Genomic DNA, 14,354 nt, shown 5'->3' on the forward strand with positions numbered 1-14,354 from the left:
GACAGATCTGCCGCTGATGAAGGTACAATTTCCGTCGGTTTCACCGGAATACCGCGCTTCAGTGTTTGACATTGTGACCGTGGAGGCTGAAGGATGCTTGGCTGCAGGATGGGAGGAGATGAGCAGGGGGGGGACACGGAGCGGATAACAGATGGTATTTCGGGAGATGCCGCCGATGACAGGGCTTTTGCTGGGTTTCCTTAGTCTGGTTTGGAATGATTCAGGATTGTAGCCTACAACATAGACTATATAGCCTACGAAATCTGAACAGGCTCCTGGTCAAGGGCACACAAATAGGTGATAATGTGTTTTTTAAATCTCCGCTCACCCCTGCGCTCGGAGCTGTCACCACCTCGTACCCTCTGCAGACTAATGTTGATGGCTTTAGAGTGGTCGGGCGTAATGCATGCTGCTTTTTCATTACGATAAAACGCTGTTGGATCCATCCGATCCACTCATTCACCAATGGGTGTACGGATGCTGCTGATGGGCTGAGCGTAGTAAACGTTAATCCAACTGGTAGCCTATATATATAAATATATATATAGAAAGACATTTGCTCATCACAGACCTACACTGCCCCTCATGCTGCTTTTATAGGCTAAATCAAAGTATCAGTATTCACTTCCTATGCATTATTCGATGGTCCCCCTCCCCTACCCGGATGTGCCTGCGGTTTCTCCAGAGAGAGCGCTAGATTTCCTGTGTTTACTCGCCTCGTTGCTGCTGTAAAACATGTCCTGCATGAGATTTCTCACTCCCCGACACTCGGTGCCATTTGCGTGATGTGAGCTACGTGGAAAACCCCGGAGGATGTGATAAGCAGAGGTTGTAGAATTCTTTAACGGTGGGAGGAGAACAGTCATTTGGACCTGTGAGTCCACCTTCACTGTTCAGGCGAATTGGGTTTGAAGTAGCCGGGTCTGTTGAGAGCGATATCAAGCCTCCTGTGTTTCACATTGGCCCGTGTTGTGGTGCTTGGCTGTAAGGGATCTCCGCGGTTTGTACACGCTGTGATCAACGGAGCGGCTCTGACCCTGTCCATGGTCCTGAAAGCAACAGTCGGAGCGGAGTAAATCAGAGTGAGGCTGAATCATTAATGGATTTCTCTGTATACAGGCGACGATTGCTATGCAAATGGTAATCGTTTCAGCCGGGATGAAAGTACATTTTTATTTATGAGGCACTGTGGTGTGCCACAGACGCAGTTTCTTTACATTTACACTGTATTAGAATATAAATCCCCCTATCGTAATATATGCAGTTTTGGGATTTAGATAAAGATGCGACCTTCTAAATGTGAGTTAACCACATGATATTATATAACAGACTGATGCTCTCCTAAGTTGATTACATTTGTGTCTTAATATGGATAAGGAGGATCAAGAACTTACCTTAGACAGTGAATCAGTGGATGAATGGTTTTATTTTATGTTTTTATCTGTGCCCATTATACTTCAGTATGCTCTTTTTATTTTGTTTACCAGATGGCACATTGGCACAGAGAGTACTGTTACATGTTGTTCACAAATTCTCACTCTCTCTCTTTCATTATCCTTCTCTTGTCACTTCACACTTCACTCTCTCTCTCTGTTTCTCATGCATTCAGGAAGTCTGATGTAGATGCTGAACCAGAGGAGAGCCCAGGGAGCAGCAGCAGCAGTAGCAGCAGCACTGGGGCTGTAGATGCCCTTTCCACGGCTCCAGCCCCAGTCCCCCCTCAGGCCTCTGTGGGAGAGCCAGGACAGAGAGGAGACAGCTCCTTCTCTGACTCTGACAGTCCTGTAGAGTCCAGCTCCTACGAGGAGGAGGAGGAGGAGGAGGAGGACGAGGACGAGGACGAGGACGAGGAGGACGAGGACGAGGAAGAGGAAGGGGAGGAAGACCCCAATATGTTCTCTTCAAAGTTCCTGAGCGGGGCCAACCCCCTCAATGCTGTGTCCTCTGCTGTGAATAAGTTTGGTTTATTTGGAGATGATGGGGAGGGGGATAAAAACCAGAAAGCTCCTCCCCAGCAGGGGGTGAAGCCACCTGGACAACAGCAGCCAGGAGCAGGCCCTGCCAAAGGCCCTCACCAGCAGCAGGGACCGCAAAAATCAGGCCATGGTCCCCCTATGCAAAATAGCCAGCCACCTCCTAAACATGGATCACCCCAGCTACATGGGAATGGACAGGCTGGCCCCCCAAACAAGCCTGGTGGGCAACAAGCTGTTCCAAAGGCAGGGACACAGCCTGAAGGCCAGCTTAAAGGAGAGCCACAAAAAAATCAACCTCAAGGTCCACTGAAGCAAGGTTCACCTAAGCCTGGAGCTCAACAACAGATTATGTCTAAGAGTGGAGCACAAGTAGAAACTCCAAAGGCATCAACTCGACAACAGGTTCCTCCGAAGACAGGGATGCAACAACAAGGGCCTGCTAAGACTGGTGCACAGCAGCAAGAACCTTCAAAGACTGGGGGGCAAGGGTCCACAAAGGTTGGGCCACAAAAAACTGGCTCACAGCCAGGGTCACCTCAAGTAGGACAGCAACAGCAGGGGTCACCAAAAGTTGCACAGCAACAACAGGGTTCACCTAAAGTTGCGCAGCAACAACAGGGCTCATCGAAGGTGGGACAACAGCAGCAAAGTCTCAGGACTTCAGCCCAGCTGCAGTCCTCTGACAAGCCTGGGCCTCAGCAACAAGGCCCTAAGGGACCTGGTACACCTGGCCTGTCCCGGACAGGGTGTTCATCACCAGGAGCAACCAAAGCCGTATCTCAGTCAAAAGCAGTAGCTAAGTCCCTTTGCCCAGTGTGTAACACAACAGAACTTAATATGCATACCAAGGAACCACCTAACCATAGGACCTGTACACAGTGTAAGACAGAGGTGTGCAGCTTGTGTGGCTTCAGCCCTCCAGACTCTGATGTAAGTAGTGGCTCAGCATTTTGCAGTTGCATCATTTCTTTTATATTTTCTTATGACTTTGTTCAAATTGAATGTGCATGCATTTTATGTCTGTGGTTCTGTTTGATTGACAATTGAATTTTTTTTTTTCGCTCTTCAGAGCAGTCTTAACTTCATTCAACATGAAGCTTTACTGCATATACAGTATGATTTAGATTTACTATTACGCAAAACACCATATCTACAGTATAATGTTATTCTAATTATTCAGTGTTTCCAACACCCTTCTCAGGCTGTTAAAATAAAATAAAATAAATTAAAGTTATATATAAGAGTTATTTTTGATGCCATTTAACTCTTTATGAGCTGTATAGATTCTTCTCTTGAACATTTATACATTAATATTTCATCATTGTCAAAATGTGCGTATCTCTTTATTTTTTGTATAGGGTCGTGAGTGGCTCTGTCTTACCTGTCAGATACAGAGAGCTCAAGGAACTTCTGAACCATTGGGGCCCCCCATGAAAAAGCCCACGCCCAGCAAAGCGTCTCCTGCTCAGAACCAGACGCCATCTTCTGCTGCACCTGTCAAAAAAGAGATGCCAGCACCAGGTTCACCTCAGAAAATGCAGTCTGCATTGGCCAAAGTGCCAGCCAAGAGTGAAGCTGCTAAAGGACCAGAAAGTCAAAAACAGGCCAGCCCGGCATCTGTTCAGAAAATGACACCTGAGACCCGGAGAGCATCAGGGTCTCAAAAACCAGATCAGGCTAGCCAAACTGGACGCAAGCAAAGCAGTGCCACCCCAGCTCCCCCGCAGGAGTCAGGAGGTTTATTTGGTTTTGGTGGTTCTAAAACTGAAGCTGCAAAACCACAAGAATCAGTGACTGGGAAGATGTTTGGTTTTGGTTCCTCCATTTTCAGTTCTGCATCTACTCTGATAACCTCAGCTGTTCAAGATGAGCCCAAAACCACACCGCCAGTTTCTCCCAAAATGCAGTCTGCAAAGATTTCCAAATCACCTTCTATACAAAAGTCAGAGCAAGTCAAGAAACAAGAGCAACCCCAGCAGGCAAGTGCATCTACAGCAGGACAGGCCAAAGTGGACAAAGCTCCATCAGAGACTCCAAAGGCAGCAGCAGCAGTTTCCCATAATGCTCCTAAAGCACGCCAATCCACATGTCCACTCTGTAAGGTTGTGCTCAACATGGGCTTGAAGGATCTTCCCAACTACAACACCTGCACTGAATGCAAAAGCACTGTCTGCAACCAGTGTGGATTTAACCCCCTGCCAAATGTTAAAGAGGTAAGATGTGTGATATTTATTGAATTAACTAATGAATGAAAGAAGGGCTGAAGACAGAGAGGAGGGAAAATTTTAAATTTGTACTAAAAAATGTAAAAATACATCACTATATAATTTTATAATTTTGGCTGATTGCTTTTGTTTCCTGGGTAGTCAGATTAGTCTCTACAGAACCTGTCAGGTGGTCCAATCTGGGTTGTTACATTATTGCCTCAGTATCTCAAAAGTGTTTACTGCTTTGATACAGTTCTGTAGCATGCCCATGATACTTGTGATTTAAGCTCTTTGAAGATGTTAAGTTCCCTTTTGATGTTCAAAGTGGCTGCTTAAATAGTTTTCATTTCATTGTTTGGAGAACATCTTCTCAAATGGGAAAATGCATCTAGATGAACAGCTTGTGGCAGAGGCATAATTTAGAAATAACATAATTGTGTGAGTGGATAAGTAACACCATGCCAATATAAACTACAATCACACTGAAGTGGTATTTGTCCTTCTTTTTTTTCTGTGCAAACCTGTTATAATGTCCAATCATTGGACTAAAGTTGCAATGTTGTGAAGCCATTTTAATTCCATATCCTACTCACAATGCCTTGAGTCTCTAAACAGTGAGAAGGCTGTGCTTCAGACCCTTTGGCAGACAAGGGTTTCACTCACATATAAAAGCAGCACGCTACATCTCTCTCTCGCTAAGTCTTTCCCTTTACTCTCACAGCATTTAAAATTAAAATTAAAGGAGTGCTATGACTAAGAGAGTATTGTTTTAATAATAATTGTTTTAAAAATGCCTAATAATATTTGTGTTATGTAGAATTTAAAGAAAATTCTTCATCAATGCTTTGAAAACTATTTATTATGCTATTTGTGGACACTGTTCACCACCATACTGTTGCTGGTGTCTTGTCAAAGAGACTGACTTTAAAAGCTGTATGCAAAAACAAACATAAACACACACCATGTACAGTACACACATATACACACACCCCGTGGGGATTAGCTTGTAGGGAATACCACATTCGGGGTAAATGGACATGGCATCTTTCAGGCTATCTGAAGCACAAAGGACTTGACACTTGACTCCGTAATTCAATGCACAGTTAGTAGGCTACCTCGCCAAGGACAGTGCGAGGCTACTTGATCTTGTGATACTGCTTAAACTAATGGCTAAAGCAGTGGTGAGCCAAGATCAGGATGGAGAGATCCTTCTGTGCATTTTGCAAGCACTCTGTGAAAGTGGATGTCATATAGTCTAAACCACCAAAACACTGTCATTACTGTCACTCGGCTTTATAATTTGTAAGTTAAACATGCAGCAGGTGGAGGGTGTTTAGTTTTTCATGTGCTTCGACTCGCACTTTTGTGATTATAGAATTAGTTGATTGAATTAAACTTTAAACACATTCAGTTAAATACATACATCTGGTATGCAGTTTTCTTAAATAGTGTTTTAAATAGTGGATGATAACCAAAAAACAGACAAGGACTAAGCTGGCTTATGGCTTCTCACATCATACAGCTTATCAAGATTACATATGCCTCATCAGGCGCAATATTTGGAACAACGGGATCCTGCCTTCATCTAAATTGCTGTATCTATCTAGAGGGTCTGCTCACTGTCTTCTGTATGCATGAGGCACTATTTCCATGTATATTTGTAGGTGTGTTTTTCTTTTCAACACAATTGCTCCTTTTTTTCTTTTGAGCTTTCATTGTGAATAGGATGTATGTGTATAATTTGTTTATTTGTTCTTTTTTTAAGGGAAAGGAGTGGCTTTGTCTAAACTGTCAGGTGAAACGAGCTAGTGGGGCAATTGAACATCAGAAAGACACATCTTTGGTCAATGCATCAGTAAAAAAGACAACAACTCCTGCACAGCCAACACTACAAAAAACTTCTGCACCAGGCTCTCCTCAGAGGAAAGGGTCTACACCAGCAGCACAACCAGCCAAGGCTGAGGCTGCTAAAGTACCAGACAGTCGAAAACAGTCGAGTCCAGCTCATGGTCAGAAAACACCTCAGGAGAACCGTAAAACTGGTCCTCAGAAACAACCAGACCAGACAAGCCAAACTGCACAAAAGCAGGGAAATGCCACTACAGTGTCACAACAAGATTCAGGGAGCTTCTTTGGTTTTGGTGGTTCTAAAAGTCAGAGCGATGCTGCGAAGCCTGCAGAGTCAGTGACTGGGAAGATGTTTGGTTTTGGTTCCTCCATCTTCAGTTCTGCATCCACGTTGGTAACATCAGCTGTTCAAGATCAGCCCAAAACTACACCACCGGTGTCTCCCAAACTGCCTACTGCAAAAGATTCAAAACCCCCCGCTACCAAGAAACCAGAGGAGGAAAAGAAACCAGAACAACCCCAGCAGGCCAAGGTTCTTCCATCAGCTCAGCCGGAAGCAGACAAACCTCCATCAGAGCCACCAAAGCAGGCATCAGCTTCCCCTGTCATTTTCAAAGCAGACCAGTCTACCTGTCCTCTCTGTAAACTGGAACTCAATGTGGGTTCTAGAGATCCTCCCAACTATAACACCTGTACAGAGTGCAAAAACACTGTCTGTAACCAGTGTGGATTTAATCCCATGCCAAACGTTAAGGAGGTAAGATAATAAGAATATTGTAGATTGTGGAAAAGTTACTTGAACTGTTATTGTTATGTTATATCGTTTTTATCAATAATGTAATAATCTGCCCTTAACTTATTGATTGTTTGCTCTGATATAGGTGAAGGAGTGGTTATGTCTCAACTGCCAGATGCAGAGAGCACTAGGAGCATCTGAGCCCCCAGGAACTCCCATGATGAAACCACAGGCCTCACCAAATAAAGTCATTGCACCTGCCAATGCCCTAAAGAAGGAAACTCCCCCAATAGATAAACCTCAAAAGAAAGACATTCCAACACCTGCTGAATCTAAAATAAAGGAAACCTCTGCACCAGGATCTCCTCAGAGGAAACCACCAACACCAGCACAGCAGCCAGCAAAGGCTGAAGTCTTGAAAGGACCAGAGAGTCAGAAACAGGTTAACCCATCTCCTGGTCAGAAAACTCCACAGGAGGGGCGGAAGACAGGTCCTCAGAAACCTCCAGAACAGACAAGTCAAGTTGGACGTAAGCAGAGCAATGCCACTGCAGCAACACAGCAGGAATCAGGAGGCTTCTTTGGCTTTGGTGGTCCTAAATCTCAACCTGATGCTGCAAAGCCTGCAGAGTCAGTGAGTGGGAAGATGTTTGGCTTTGGTTCTTCCATCTTCAGTTCTGCATCAACTCTAATAAACTCAGCCGTCCAAGATGAACCCAAACCACAAGTTTCTCCCAAGATGCCCACTGCAAAGGAAACCAAATCACCTGTTGCTCAGAAACAAGAGCAGGAGAAGAAGCCAGAGCAAGTCCAACAGCCCAAAGCTTCTCCACTGCTACAAACCAAAGTAGAAAAAGCTACATCAGGGCCTCCAAAGGATGTAGCTGCTTCCCCAGCTGTTCCCAAGGCAGGGCAATCAACCTGTCCACTCTGTAAGGTGGAAATCAATTTTGGCTCTAAGGAACCTCCCAACTACAACAACTGCACTGAATGCAAGAACACTGTCTGTAACCAATGTGGATTTAATCCAATGCCAAATGTTTCAGAGGTAATAATAGCAAATATTACCCAATTACTTTAAAATTATAGTAAAATACAAAACAATGAATTATAAAAGTAAAATATGACAAACCATAATTGAGCAGGAGTACACCATGAACTCTATAAAGCTGTAAATGTTGTAAATGTTTCATATTTTAATTTGACATATTTTTCTCATTGCAGGTAAAAGAATGGTTATGCCTGAATTGTCAGATGCAGAGGGCTCTTAGTTCGTCAGAACTCACTGGACATCCTATGAAACCTCACAGCGCAGCAAACAAAATCTCTCCATCTGCTGCAAATCAAAAAACCACAGCTCCAAATCAAGGGGAAACTGTTAAGACAGAATTATCTAAGTCTGATGCACCTCTAAAGAAGGAGACTCCATTGCCTGATACAGTTCAAAAGAAGGGGAGTCTCACACCAGGTTCTCCTCAGAAGACACAGACCACAGCAGTAACACATGCAGCAATGGCAGCTAAAGGACCAGAAAGTGGCAAACAGGCTAGTCCAACTCCTGGTCAGAAAACTCCTCTGGATATCCCAGGGGCATCAGGTTCTCAGAAACCAACTGACCTGGCAAGTCAGCCTGCACTAAAACAGAGTAAAGTGACCCCAGACACACAGCAGAAGTCAGGAAGCCTATTTGGCTTGAGTGCTTCTAAACCAGCACCTGATACTTCAAAAACAACAGAGTCCATGACTGGGAAGATGTTTGGCTTTGGTTCCTCCATTTTCAGCTCAGCATCCACTTTGATATCATCCGCTGTTCAGGAAGAGTCACATACTACACCTCCAGGCTCACGTAAGATGTCTGCACCAGCACAAGTCTCTCCCAAGTTATCTGCTGTTCCCAAGATTTCTCCAAAAAGCACACCCACAGTTTCTCCCAAAATGTCACCAGCAAGAGAGCCCAAAACTGTTGCTCAGAAGCCGGAGCAGGCGAAGAAACCAGAGAAATCCCAGCAGAGCAAAGAGGATAAAGCTCCAGCACAGCCACCAAAGGAAGCAACAGTTTCCCAAACACCTCCTAATGCAGGCCAGGCCACCTGTCCACTGTGTAAGGTTGAGCTCAACATCAGCTCCAAGGACCCTCCCAATTACAACAACTGCACTGAGTGCAAGACCACTGTCTGTAACCAATGTGGATTTACCCCCATGCCTATAGGAGAGGTAAGTGAAGGAAAGCATTAGCATCCTCTGGGACGAAAGAAGTTATTTCTTTTTATAGTGCACACATTTAGACAATATTTACTGTTGGCACATTTAAAATTGTATTTGTTCATTAATCTATGATCTGTGACCTTTTAACAATGATGTCATTGATGTGTAGTGCAGTTTTCAAGGAATTTGTTCTTCTAAATACTTCTTTTGTTGTGTGTAGTAATTCCCAATTCTAAGGCAACATATAACCAAGTGTCTACTGTATTCTAGGTAAAAGAGTGGCTATGTCTTAACTGTCAGATGAAAAGAGCAGTTGGCGCATCCGAGCCTTCAGAACCTCCCCCAATGAAATCCCAAGCATCACCTGGTAAAGTTCCTTTACCTGCTGCAGCCCAGCTGAAAGATTCCTCCAAAACTACACCTCAAAAGAACGACAATCGAGGCCCTGCTGTACAAAAGAAGGAGACCTCAGAACCAGGCTCACCACATAGAAAACAGTCCACACCATCCGTGCAGTCAGACAAACCTGTAGCTGCGACTGCACCATCGAAACAAGCCAGCCCAGCACCTGATCCTAAAACACCACAGGAAAAACAGAAGATGGGTCCAGAGAAGCATCCAAATCAGGCAAGCCAAGCTGGACGTAAGCAGAGTAATGCCACTGCAGCAACACAGCAGGAGTCAGGAGGCTTCTTTGGCTTTGGTGGTCCTAAATCTCAACCTGATGCTGCAAAGCCTGCAGAGTCAGTGAGTGGGAAGATGTTTGGCTTTGGTTCTTCCATCTTCAGTTCTGCATCCACTTTGATAACTTCAGCTGTTCAGGACCAGCCTAAGACCACTCCACCAGTTTCTCCTAAGATGTCTCCTGCAAAAGAGCTCAAATCCCCTGCTGCCCAGAAGAAAGACGACCAGAAGAAACCAGAACAACCCCAGCAGACCAAGACACCCCCAACGGTACAGGCCACAGTGGACAAAGCCCCATCAGAGCCTCCAAAGGCTGCAGCAGCTTCCCAATCCGCTGTCAAACCAGGCCAGTCTACCTGTCCACTCTGTAAGGTTGAACTCAACGTCGGGTCCAAGGATCTTCCAAACTACAATACCTGTACTGAATGCAAGAACACTGTCTGCAACCAGTGTGGGTTTAACCCCATGCCAAATGAAACAGCGGTAAGACTAAAGATAACAAATATTTTTTTTTTACTGTTTCATTTTACTGCTGACTGGCTGTAAAGAGTTATACCACATTTCCTCTCTTTTTAAAAGTGTCTCTCACTGGTTTTTTATTGTGTTCAAATTAGGCAAGCCTTTGGTCATTGTTTTCTTGGTATATCAAACATTGAAATCCCAATTTACTCCGTGTTACTAGCTTTAGTGTGTAACAGCTGCTGATATAAACATTGGGTAATCATAACTATACACAGATTACCAAACAGTATATAATGGAACCTTTTTTTGTTTTGTTTGTTAAGGTGAAGGAGTGGTTGTGTCTAACCTGCCAGATGCAGCGGGCTCTAGGAGTAACACAGCCCACGGGAACTGCTTCTGTCATCTCTCAGACACTCGCGAAACCTGAAAAGAAAGACAACATCAGCCCAGCTGAACGAGAAAAGAAAGAGTCAACAGAACCTCGTTCACCTCAGAGGAAACCGTCTGTAATAGTACAGCCAGTGACAGCTGAGGGTGCTAACAGGATAGAGGGCCAGAAACAGGCCAGCCCAAGTCCTTCTCAGACATTGCCACAGCAGTCCCAGAAAACACCCGATCTTAACAAATCACCAGACCACACAAGGCAAGCTGGGCGTAAGCAGAGTAATGCCACTGCAGCAACACAACAGGAGTCAGGAGGCTTCTTTGGCTTTGGTGGTCCTAAAACGCCAACGCCAAAACCTGCAGAGTCAGTGAGTGGGAAGATGTTTGGCTTTGGTTCTTCCATCTTCAGTTCTGCATCCACTTTGATAACCTCAGCTGTTCAGGACCAGCCCAAGACCACTCCACCAGTTTCTCCCAAGATGTCCCCAGCAAAAGACATCAAATCCCCTGCTGCCCAGAAGAAAGACGATCAGAAGAAGCCAGAACAACCTCAGCAGACCAAGACACCCCCAATGGTACAGGCCAAAGTTGAAAAAGCCCCATCAGAGCCTCCAAAGGCTGTAGCAGCTTCCCAAGCAGCTGTCAAACCAGGCCAGTCTACCTGTCCACTCTGTAAGGTTGAACTCAACAAGGACCTTCCAAACTACAATACCTGTACTGAATGCAAGAACACTGTCTGCAACGTGTGTGGATTTAACCCGTTGCCAAATGAGTCAGAAGTAAGTGAGATCCACTCACATTTACACACATCTACATTTTTCTATGGCATTTACTTCAAATCAAATATAGAAATACATTCTGCCTTTTGTTGTAGTGTGCTATTCTTTAATTTTACCATACAAACTTAAATGTTTTACAGACACACTTACTCATAATAATATGGTTTCCCCACAGATGAAGGAGTGGTTGTGTCTGACTTGCCAGACGCAAAGAGCTCTCGCAGCAGCCGAATCAGTAGAGCCTCCAATGATGAAACCCCAGGCATCACCTAGCAAAGTATCCACACCTGCTGCTGCCCAAAAAGAGGCCACTGACAATCAAAAGACTATTTCCACACAAAAAGCAGAAGTGCCAGACAAGAAACAAAAGGACACTCCAACACCAGGTGCCCCACAAAAGAAAGAAGAGAATAAAACCCCATCTCAAACAGATATCACCCCAACGTTAACCACTGCCTCACCACTTGCAAAAGAGACACCAGGTGCTGTTCCAGCTCCAAGAAAAGAGGAGAAAACTTGTTCACCACCTACCATGGAGGTTCCAACCTCCACTGCACCTCCCATGAAAGGGACAACAGCTGTAGTCTCAGACGTCAAAAAACAACTGCCTGCTGAAGCCCCCGCTGTCAGCTCAGATATAACTTCCATCGAGAAGAAGAAGAAGGATATCATTCTACCAAGTTCCCCTATAATTAAAGAAGTATCAGAAAAGAAAGAGGAGAAAGCTGAAATAGTTCAGAAATCAGCTGATCAACTAGTCAAATCCACCGATGAAGTAAAGCCCCAAAAAACCCTGAACAAAGAATCAAACCCTGTTGAAACATCTCCTGCCAAATCTGCTCCTCCAGCAGCACAGCCAGCACCTCAAGAATCAGGACGGTTCTTCAGTTTTGGTAGTCCTAAATCTCAGCGTGCTGCCTCGCAAACTACTGAGGCTGTGACTGGGAAGATGATGGGATTTGGTTCATCCCTTTTCAGCTCGGCATCCACCTTGATAACATCTGCCGTTAAGGAGGAGTCCCGCACAACACCACCAAGTTCCCGAAAAATGTCTGCCCCAGCGCAAGTCTCTGTCAAGATGTCAGCATCTCCAAAATCCAGCCCCCCAGTTTCTCCGAGGATGACTCCAGCAAAGGAAACCAAACCTCCTTCTGCCCAGACACTACGTCTAGAAAAGGCACTAGAACATGAGCAGGCCAAGGCTCCACCATCAGAACAGACCAAAGTGGACAAAGGACCATCAGAGCCTCCAAAACCTGACGCCTCCCAAGCTTCTGCTAAAGTGGGCCAGTCTTGTCCACTCTGCAAGGCAGAACTTAACCTGGGCTCCAAGGATCCACCCAACTACAACACCTGCACTGAATGTAGAACCAATGTCTGCAACAAATGTGGATTTAGTCCTATGCAAAATGTAACAGAGGTAGGTAAATTACTAAATATTTAACTTCCTATAGGATTGATTGTAGCATTTAGCTTTTTTGGTAATAATGCATTTATGTTTTAATTTCTTACATTTGCTATTAAATAACAGGTTTTATTTTTGGCTGGATTTTGATATAGAAAGGATTGTACCATTATTTAATTATACATTGATATTCTTTCTTTTAATTAATGGTATGTTGTTTTTTTTTCCAATATCTGTTGTCACTTCCATTTAAACATGTGTTTGAACCAATAGATCAAAATATTGTTTTGTGAATGTGTTATTAACAAATGCAAATAATGTCTCTTGTATTTTGTGTTTGTTTTTCAGGTGAAGGAATGGCTTTGTCTCAACTGCCAGATGCAGAGAGCACTTGGTGCTTCTGAACCTCCAGGCCTTCCCATGATAAAACCCCAAGTTTCCCCAAACAAAGATGTCCCTGCCACCACACAGAAGAAAGAACCCCCAATGTCAGCTTCTCAGGAAGACATCCCTAAACCAGCCACACCCAAAAATGAGCTTGTAAATGTTGCCTCAACCAAAGAGATTGAATCCCCAGCCCCTGATGCCCCAACAAAGAAAATTATCCCTACAGCTGCTTCATTGCCTGACAAGACTGTTACATCCACTGCCACAAAGACTGATGTTTCACCAGCTTCACAAAAGCCTTCTGGCGAGACACCCAAAGGACAACCTGATAAAACCCAACAGCAGCCTGCAAAAGCTGTGGTTTCTACTGCTAAGTCAGAAGCGGGAAAGCCATCCCCACAACAGCCTCCAAAAGCTGGGACCTCTCCAGCCACATCTGCACCACCGCCAGCTCAGCCTGCAAAACAGGAGTCAGGGGGCTTCTTTGGGTTTGGTAGTCCTAAAACAAAGCCTGCTGCAGCAAAGCCTGCTGAGTCAGTGACAGGAAAGATGTTTGGTTTTGGGTCATCTTTCTTAAGCTCTGCATCCACTTTGATAACCTCAGCTGTCCAGGATGAACCGAAACCTACACCACCAACTCCACGTAAGATGTCCACTACAGCCCATGTCTCTCCTAAAACTACACCGCCAGCCTCTCCTAAAACGGTACCTGCAAAGGACACTAAGCCACCTGCTATCCAGAAAACCGAGGAGAAGAAACCAGAGAAACCACAGCAGGACAAGACTCCTACAACAGTACAGGTCAAAGTGGATAAAGTTCCATCAGTTATCCCCAAGGCACCAGCAGACACCCAAGGTGCTCCAAAAGCAGATCAATCCACCTGTCCACTCTGCAAGGTTGAACTCAACATGGGGTCCAAAGATTCTCCCAACTACAATACCTGTACAGAATGCAAGATGACAGTGTGCAACCAATGTGGATTTAATCCAATGCCAAATGTCGCAGAGGTAAATCAGCATCCCCACAACTGCCTTTGCTTTCATTTGACTTACTGTTGTTATAAAAGGGAACTAAAGTAAGCATTCATTTGTTGAATTTTACATATTTGTCCATCATTGTTTATGGGCCAATATGACATTTTTATTGCTTAATGATCAATACGTGTAACACTAAAATTGATGTTGATAATTTTGAGTGCATTTTAACTGTTAAAACAATGAGTTTTAATTTGATACCACATAAAGTCTTTGCCACTGAAAAATAACTCCTTGACATACAAT

At 44.5% G+C, this 14,354-nt stretch overlaps 1 protein-coding gene across 1 annotated transcript in view; it reads left to right on the forward strand.

Moving 5' to 3' along the window:
- The first annotated feature begins 1,780 nt into the window (after positions 1-1,780).
- pclob (piccolo presynaptic cytomatrix protein b) overlaps positions 1,781-14,354 on the forward strand; it is a 56,701-nt gene continuing 44,127 nt past the window's right edge. The window contains exons 1-9 of the mRNA XM_023403986.2: positions 1,781-2,906; positions 3,335-4,189; positions 5,949-6,788; positions 6,913-7,815; positions 7,992-8,981; positions 9,243-10,139; positions 10,442-11,281; positions 11,457-12,701; positions 13,035-14,081. Coding sequence (XP_023259754.1) covers positions 1,893-2,906; positions 3,335-4,189; positions 5,949-6,788; positions 6,913-7,815; positions 7,992-8,981; positions 9,243-10,139; positions 10,442-11,281; positions 11,457-12,701; positions 13,035-14,081 — 8,631 coding nt within the window. The 5' untranslated portion in view covers positions 1,781-1,892. The remainder of the gene's footprint in view (positions 2,907-3,334; positions 4,190-5,948; positions 6,789-6,912; positions 7,816-7,991; positions 8,982-9,242; positions 10,140-10,441; positions 11,282-11,456; positions 12,702-13,034; positions 14,082-14,354) is intronic.

This window comes from Seriola lalandi, unplaced genomic scaffold (genome assembly GCF_002814215.2).
Source record: "Seriola lalandi dorsalis isolate HSWRI2012SDOR001 ecotype SW California unplaced genomic scaffold, Sedor1 jcf7180002054188, whole genome shotgun sequence".
Lineage (NCBI taxonomy): Eukaryota > Metazoa > Chordata > Actinopteri > Carangiformes > Carangidae > Seriola > Seriola lalandi.